The sequence below is a fragment of the Anas platyrhynchos genome, chromosome Z (genome assembly GCF_047663525.1).
Source record: "Anas platyrhynchos isolate ZD024472 breed Pekin duck chromosome Z, IASCAAS_PekinDuck_T2T, whole genome shotgun sequence".
Taxonomy (NCBI): Eukaryota; Metazoa; Chordata; class Aves; order Anseriformes; family Anatidae; genus Anas; species Anas platyrhynchos.
Window position 1 is genome coordinate 26,733,628 of NC_092621.1, and position 8,873 is coordinate 26,742,500.

General features: G+C 47.2%; 1 protein-coding gene across 2 annotated transcripts in view; it reads left to right on the forward strand.

The window, feature by feature from the left end:
• The first annotated feature begins 2,895 nt into the window (after positions 1-2,895).
• ENC1 (ectodermal-neural cortex 1) overlaps positions 2,896-8,873 on the forward strand; it is a 13,872-nt gene continuing 7,894 nt past the window's right edge. Inside the window, exons 1-2 of one of the 2 annotated variants that reach the window (XM_038170749.2) lie at positions 2,896-3,200; positions 7,773-8,873. The exon at positions 7,773-8,873 is cut by the window's right edge and continues 712 nt beyond it. In XM_038170749.2, coding sequence (XP_038026677.1) covers positions 7,785-8,873 — 1,089 coding nt within the window. In that variant the 5' untranslated portion in view covers positions 2,896-3,200; positions 7,773-7,784. Of the gene's footprint in view, positions 3,201-3,333; positions 7,628-7,772 lie in introns of those variants that run through there. The other variant, XM_038170750.2, reaches the window with a different exon arrangement.

Here is an 8,873-nt window from a genome sequence, read left to right on the forward strand (position 1 = left end):
CTGGTAGAGCTCTGTCTGCGTTAGAGTTCTTGCTGGTGTGGCTAGGGTAGTCTGGAAGATGTTTTAGCTACAAAGGCATGCCTGCAAAACTTTTAAGTGTCAATAAAGCCATATTATAAAGTTTGCTATACATTCAAGAATCCAAGAACTTGTCTCAACACAGAAGCCAAGCCAATTTAAATAAAGTGTGAGGTGAAACTCATTTAGTTAAACCAGCAGTGCTTCTAAGCATAGCAAGCTGGATTTGAGCTGAACAAAGAAGTTTTTGCTACCCCAATTGTTTTGGAGTCAAACATGGCACTTAAAATTCCAGAGATTAAAACAGAAAATATTTGGGGTTTTGTACGCCTTCTATTTTTGAAGGCCACACTTCCACTCCACAAAGTCATTGTTAAATCTTTTTTATTAAAACAAATAAATAAATAAATGCAAACCCTAAGAGATTATCAATTTCACATGACTCTAGAAGCTGAGGCTTTGAGAAAAATGCCAATTATCTTGTGATTTGTGATAAAATCATGATATTTAGCAACACTTCAAAGATCCTGGCATACAAATACTGGGAGAAACATGTTTAAACTAGTCCAGTGGGCATGTTAAACTATGTCCTGGGATAGGCTAGGCCAACTTTGTTTTCAGCAGTGTCAAAATACAGATTGGCCCATCTACAAAACTGGCTCAACCGGAACCATGTTTAAATGTGACCTGTCTTAGACCAATTTAAACTGGGCCAAAGATTTGCTTTGGACCAGGTTGATTTGTTGAGTATTTCTCCCATGATAACCAGGCAAGGATTCTTGTTATAAATGTGATTTAAGCTGCCTTTACAACCAGAGCTGCCTGGTGTTAACCCCCATGCAGGGAGGAGCAGAGGTGGTATGGATGCTCTTTGTCATCTGGTATGAAAAGGAGCTTGTAGAAAGAAATTGGGGAGAACCACTGTTGTGGTCTGTAAGCCTTTCAGGTGTGGAACTGGCAGAGGACTACAGGGTTACTTTTTCTTCTCCTCCCCTTTCTGCTCCCACCAACAGCCCTGTTTCATACAGTGCATGTGCGCTGACTTACATGCATGCAGAAGGGGTTGTCTGGCCATGTAGCTGTTTCCCCAGCAGATGATGTCTTGCTTCATCCAATTATTCTGCCCTGATTAACTTCAACAGGTTCCTTGTTTTATGGGGGACAAGGAAGACCAGTACTTCATCTGGTCCATCTTTTATAGGATTACTAGCTCATTCTAGTCACCCAGAGTATTGTCCAAATATGTGAGCTGTGAGCAGCTGTGTAAGCCTTGTATGTTGTCCTCTCTACAGAGTTCAATTTTCATTGACCATTCCTCATCACAATGAGCAAAATCAGTCCCATGGCACAGATGTCATCACTGAGCAATAGATTAATAACGTTGCTATTTCTGTTTTTCACTCATGGTGATCACTCATCTGCCTGTTTGAAGGGAGCAGAACAGATCTGACACTGCAGGAAGTGATGTATCCCTTGTTTTTTGGTTGTATTGGATGATAAAATCTGACTTTCTGATACCTGACTATGGAGAATTCACCATAATGGAATTAGCACCACTAGGGCAGGATTTGAGTGGAATCTCTGCAGGCTTTGCTGGGGAAAACTGGGAGAAAAAAGGATCAAAATATTTTGTGGGAAATATTATGATGAAAGGAAAAACCCAGACTTGCAATATGGACAATCTATGGTGCAAGAAAGGTCAAACATTCACAGACTAATTCAAAATCCACTGGACCTGCTTGACTCAAGTGAGCATGGAGTCCACGAATACCCCTTGTGTAGGGTCATTTACAATTTCCAAGAGCTTCTCACACCTAGATAGTTTTGAAATACACTTTATTTATTACATAGTGATACACAACATTTTCAGACCTTGCAATCTCCAATTCTTCATGTCATAATCAAACAGTACTGTAAAAAGAAATAGCCTGTGAAACAAATTACTCTCATCTGCTCTCAGCTTAGGCATGCTCTCTGTGCCTGCATACATCCCCTGGCCCTCTAGAATTTCAGATGTGTCCTGCTATACGCTGAGTGTGTGCTTATCTGCAGTCTTTGCAGTCCAGCAGCAGAAATACAAGTAACCCCCTGGAAGCTAGTGAATTGCTTACCGGGCTTCTCTCCAACAGGAGAGACGTAGGTGACATTTCTTTATGGGGAACAAATGAATTCTCCAAACTGTTACATGCAGCTAGGAGTTTCCTGCTGGTGGGAGCGAATAACTGCTCTTATCTTCCTTCAAGCTTCTTTAGACTAATGCCATTGCTGCAAACTGTGTTAGCAAATGGCAAATCAGCATTGTGCACAATGTGTAGAAGGGTGTCGTGCATTTCTAATTTCGTTGCTGTTGTTGAGAGCTGCACAATACCATTGTGTAAACACCGCTGTTATGTCTAGAAAATGTTTATTTCCGAAATCGGCCTTTTTGCACAAGAGCGTTTTTCTCATGCTTGGTTAATGGGCAAATAATTAAAGCCAGGCTCCAGCTTCCCGGCGGGGCGAGGGGCAGCGCGGCGCTCGCAGCCTTCGGGACCCTTCGGCGCGGGGCTCGGCGCATCCTCCGCGGGGCTCTGCGCACATCGGGAGCCCGGCTGCTTGTCCCACACCCCGGGCGGCTGTTTTCCCCGTCTGCCGAGCGGAGCGCTCCCCCTCAGCCGCTGCGGGACCCGCGGGAGCCCCGCCGCCCCGTGCGGGATGCGGGCTTATGTGACAGCGCTGCTGCTGCTGCTGCTGCTACTACTGCTGCTGGTGGTGGTTGTGGTGCTGGTGGTGGTGCTGCCGCCCGCTTCCCCCACGTCCCTCCCCCGGGTGTCACCCAGCCGCTTTGCATGCGCTGTCCGCCCGCCCCCCGCCCATATACCCCTTCCCCGCTCCGCCGCCGGGGCAGAGCTGCGGCCCGACGGTGCCAGCAGCAGCAGCAGCAGCAGCAGCAGCAGCAGGAGCAGCAGCAGCAACAGCGGCCGCCCCTTTCTTCTTTTTCCTCCTTCTCCTTCCCTTCCTTCTCCCCTCCTTCCCTGCTCGGCCCGCCTCCCTCCGGCGGCACCACCTCCGCCCGGCAGCGCAGCCTGCCCGGCCGCCTCTCCGCGCCCCTCCGCGCCCCTCCGCACCCCGCTGCCCTCCCATGCGCGGCGCTGCGCCGGCCGCGGAGGCACAGGGGACGCCGCGGAGCCGCTGCTGCTGCTGTAAGTCGGTGCCCGGCGACCTGTTGCGCGGCCGCGGAAGGAAAGCGGGAGGGCTCCGCACCGCTCCGCACCGCTCCGGGACGGGGGGATTGGGGTAGGGGGCTCCGCGGCCGCGCTGCGCCCCGGGCACGGCACGGACCGTGCTGCCCCGAGGTGCCGGTGATGGGCACCGGGGGTCCCCGCTGCCCCCGGGGAGCCCTGCCGGGGGTCGCGACACCCCCGGCGGCGGTGGGGAGGGAGCGGGAGCCGCGGGGCTGGCTGCGGAGCGGCTGCGCCTGCTCCCGGGCAAAAAGTTTTGCACGTGGTGGTGGGTCTGTAAAGGGCAGCGCAAGGCGGCCGGGCTCCTCGCGCTGTTTCTGGGGAGGAAAACTGAAGTTTTGGTTTCAGAGAGGGCGGGGAGGGGGAGCCGCTTGGGCATCGCGACCGGGTGAGCTGCGGGGAATCCAGAGCCGGGTTTCTTTGTCTGCGTGCGGTGAGCAGCGCTGCATTCCTTGCAGGAGCAGCGTGCTCTGCTTTCCGTCCCGCTGCAGGTCCCAGGAAGCCGCCAAGGTCCTCCTGGAGGAGCTGGGGCGGGATCGGGGTCCGGCTCTGCGGGGCTGGTGGCAGCGCTGCGGGGCTAGCGGCTGAAGGCAGGACCGATTCAATCAATGGGACGTACAGCAGACTGCCTCTCCTCCAGCCGTTTCACTGATCCTGCACAAAATTCAACCAGCCCCAAGTAATTACAGGGTCGTAGTAAAATGACTCTGCACCGTGGCTGTGTCAGTAATTTGAAAATACCTATTTTTACACTTGGTTTAGGCTGAGACCTGCATGCCGCCGAGCTCCAGAGAAGTAGGGCAGGGAGTCTTGTTCAGCCTTAAAGTAGTGTTTACTGCTGGGCTGCTGTGACAAGTAGCCTGTTGAAGTGTAATTATAAATCAAAGTCTTGGTTGAACCTCTGCTCCTAGATAAAATCTGTATCTGTAATTTGCTGACCACTTCTTGTCTTTTACATACAAATATTATTATTTCTAAGGAAAAGTTGCCTGAAGGGAGTTGACTCATTTTATTCAAGATGAACATTTGCTCACTGACTGTAAATTACCTCCGCTGAAGAATTTGAGGCTTGCATAATTTCCAGCAGCAAATAGAGAAATCAGAGATGTCATTTATGCCGTTTAATATTCCAGTGAGATTCTGGACCCAGCTAATTGTTAGGACCTGCTAAAGGACGCTTACAGAAACACTGCTTGTTAGTAAATTGTGATAATTGCCTTTAAGGGTGTTTGACTAGTCCATGTGTGAGCTAATCTCAGCAACCACAGCGGAGGAAAGAGATGCGTATAGATATGTATCTTTGCTCTGTTTGGGGAAATATGTTAGCTTATCTTAAATGTGAATTGGCATACTTTGAATTCTTCTCAATAGATGACATTGTGGTGATAAAGGCGATGTTACTGGAACAGTTAAAGACCAGGGTATGTGAAATGGACAAGTGGTTCATAAGACATGACATCGCTCACAGAAAGACACGGTTTTCTGTTCTAGTGGGGTGAAATGCTGAATGCCTTTCTCAGGAGCAGTCTGAGAGCCTATCTCTCCATTTTTTAACAGTAGCGTTTGTTACTGAGGCTGTGGGTGGGCTTGGGTAACGTGCAGTGATCTGTTCCTCCCCTCTGCATATGGTCTGTAGCTCACTAGCCTCCAACGTGTGCTTAGCTGCAGGGTGGGTTTTTTAAGTTTGCATCTATTTTGTTGTGGTTGTGGGCTCGTTCTGAGCGATCCTTCGCCAGTGGTGCTTGCAGGAGTGCAGAGCCCCGTGAAAGACCTGAGCGCCTGTGTTTGCAGCCTTTGACATGAACTTTACCAGCCCTGTTTATAAATCCTCTCTGCATGGTAAAACAAAGTTTTCAGTGTGTTCTGAGTTCCCCCAGCATATAGGGGTACAGGATAAGAATCATGTTTCCTGGCATACTGTAGAGATCATGGCACGCTTAGGCTGTGGTGTCTACATTATCACTTAACTGGGAGGGAGAGGAAGGGGGGCAGTGAGCATCTTTAGTCTTCAGATCCTAGTGACTCTATTGTCTCTGATCGGTGGGTGTTTAGCTCCCATTCTGCTCCCTGGCAATTAGACCTTGCAGGATTAGTTCCTCAGTGCCAGGAAAGACAAGCTGTAGACATCTAGTGAATGCTGTGTGTTGCATGGTAATGGCATTAAAAAAGGTAAAGTCTGTGGAAGTTTTAAAAACTTGCAGGGGATTCTTTGCCAGTGATGGGTTCCCCTTCCCATCTGTGTCTCTCCACGGTTTGTGTTCTAATGTTTTGAGCCATGACCCTTTCTGTAATCCTTCAGTTTCAGCAGGTTTCAACCTGAGAGTGTATGGTCAGTGTAATCTTTTTGGCTATAGATTAAGTGAGTAATTTTAGCCCAAGATTAGTGTTCAGGATCCTTGAATGGCATCTCAGTCTTTATTTGCCAGACTCTTTGCCAGTTAATACAATTGCATTAAAGATTATTTCATTTTTCTTGTAAAAGGATTTGTGCTGTGAGGATGTGCCATCCTCCCTAAATTGTTCTGTGCTGAGTGTTAATGCATTGCAAAGGCTGGTTTAGGGAACATGGTTTTAAAGCTCCTTTTCAAACTTTTGCATGGTAGAGTGAGCCAGGTGCTCTGCCTTGTGGCTGTCATGAGAAGTGTTCCTTTGCAGTTTTGGAGGAGTTTGGGCTGAGCACTGTTTACTGAGCTGTATTGCTTGCTCTTTTCAATCCTATTTGAACTGCACCAGGGAAGTCATTTTCCAGATTATAGGAAATGAGTTATGGTAGTTTTGCAGTAAGGTGTCTCTTTGTTTCTTAATTGGTGTTGGCTTGGGGGTGGTTTATTTTTTTTTCCCCTGTGACTGAAGTGAAAGGTATATGAAAAACTTGCTGTTGTATCTGACAAATTGATTATTCTGTATATTATTTAGGGAGGAGGATGGTGCTGACTAAGTTGTATCTAATCTGTATTTGTTGAAGAGTGTGTGTATATTCCATATGCACAAGCAGGATGTTCTTAAATGGGGTCTGTTGGACAAATGAACCATCTGTGGTGTTGATTTTGTTGAAGGTTCTGGTCATCTGAACCTAGAAAAACAAATTATTTAGTAAAGTTTTTTGAGGGTTTTCAACCTCTTGTGTCATCTTTAAGTGTGAAATGCAGGAATAGAGTTGTACAGTATTGCTTAAACATCCTCAGGAATATGAAAATGTTTGAGTCTGTGAGAGAGGGAAGTGCACCCATGTTAAACACCTCCACAGGCAGTCCTGGGTCATGCTCTGACTTTGAGCACTGGGAGCTTCCCAGGTAGGCTCTCACCCCGTTCCTTATTTGAAGGTGCAGTAAAAGGGACTCTGAGCATGAGAATATCATAGTTATTAGGGAAGTCTGGTGTTCTTCTTTCTCCAAGCTTCCTCTGCAGAGAGAAGTGAGATGATTACAATAGCAATCACAGCCATAGCTTGCAGTGGGCTCCATATGCTCCACCTCTTATTTGCACTGTGGCTTTTTGGCCATTGTCTTTTTGTGGTTGCCAGTATTCCTCCTTCTCCATGTGCTCTGCCCTGTTTTGGCTCAACTCTTAATTAAATCTAGAATCTTGCTCCTTTAATCACATGTAAGCCTACATATCATGGCAGATAACAGGAATATTCATCTCCAGAGAGAGACTGAACAGCTCTGTGTTTGTCAGGAGTAGAAGAACAGTATGGGGTATGCCTTGTGTTTTATGTCTCCTCCACACCTCGGAAGTAACCAGCAGCTGTCAATGGCTTGTGCTCTGAGTACCTGACTCTTGAGGTTAGCTCCATCACAGCGATGCCTCAGTGGCTTCAGCTGACAATGAAAACACAACTTTTTGCTGACTCTGGCCACATAAATGCTGTATCATTACAGCAGGCAGCTGCTGGCAGAGTTCGAGATGTAATCTCTGAAATACAATCATAATATATATTTTTTTAGGGGTTTTGCAAGTTTAAACCTATGATCCTTGCTAGGTTTTCCTTTTAAGGCTACCCTTTTTCATTCTCTGCTGTTGCATATGGAATCATTATACCAAAGCGAAGCTTCCTAATGGGATTAGTAGTTTTTTTGTTCCCCGTGCAGCTTTTGACATTCCTTAGGTATTCTGTCTGGTAGCTCTTCCTGCTATGATTCAGTACAGGAGAATGTTTCAAGCATGTGCATGTGTACATATGTAATGAATCAGCTGGTCTCGACTGGGGAAGGGTGAGAAAATCAGTCCTGGTTCCTTTTCTTTCTCCTCCGACTTACATGCTTACACTATATTGCTATGAAAGTTGGAGATCAGGTTTCCCAAGATAAACCTGCTCTTGGGCAACAAATTTGGAGTATGTCATTTATGAAACTCATCTAACAAAAAAAAATAAACACATGCCAAAGGTAGATGCAATTCTCTGTCCACTCATCTATAAATTAGGGCTTTTTCCCATCTTATAGTGAATAGTAGATACACTTTTTGATATCTAAAAGGAACAGTGAAATTATTTGTCTCATTAATTGTATTATTATTTTTGTTTGTTCGTAGGTGTGGAAGAAAATGTCAGTCAGCATGCATGAAAATCGCAAATCTAGGGCCAGTACTGGCTCCATAAACATATACTTATTCCACAAGTCATCCTATGCTGATAGCGTCCTTACTCACCTGAACCTCCTGCGTCAACAGCGTCTCTTTACAGATGTACTTCTCCATGCTGGAAACAGGTCATTCCCCTGCCACAGAGCTGTTCTGGCTGCTTGCAGCCGCTATTTTGAGGCAATGTTCAGTGGGGGGCTGAAAGAGAGCCAGGACAGTGAAGTCAACTTCCATAACTCCATTCACCCAGAAGTCCTGGAGCTGCTTCTGGACTATGCGTATTCCTCCAGGGTTATCATCAACGAGGAGAATGCAGAGTCGCTGCTGGAGGCCGGCGACATGCTGGAGTTCCAGGACATTAGGGATGCTTGTGCAGAGTTTCTGGAGAAAAACCTTCATCCCACCAACTGTCTTGGCATGCTGCTGCTGTCGGATGCTCACCAGTGCACCAAGCTTTATGAACTCTCTTGGAGGATGTGCCTTAGCAACTTCCAGAGTATCAGTAAAAGCGAAGACTTCCTCCAGCTGCCCAAAGACATGGTAGTGCAGCTCCTTTCCAGTGAAGAATTAGAAACAGAAGATGAAAGGCTGGTATACGAATCGGCTATCAACTGGGTCAACTACGACCTCAGTAAGCGTCACTGCTATCTGCCCGAGCTCTTGCAGACGGTGAGGCTGGCCCTCTTGCCAGCCATATACCTCATGGAGAACGTGGCAATGGAAGAACTTATCACCAAGCAAAGGAAAAGCAAAGAGATAGTGGAAGAGTCGATACGATGCAAGTTAAAGATCTTACAGAATGACGGAGTGGTCACTAGCCTGTGTGCCAGGCCCCGTAAAACTGGCCATTCGCTTTTTCTTTTGGGTGGACAAACCTTTATGTGTGACAAGCTGTACCTGGTGGACCAAAAGGCAAAGGAGATCATTCCGAAGGCTGACATACCGAGTCCACGGAAAGAGTTCAGTGCTTGTGCCATAGGCTGCAAAGTGTATATCACTGGGGGACGGGGATCAGAAAATGGAGTCTCCAAAGACGTGTGGGTGTATGACACT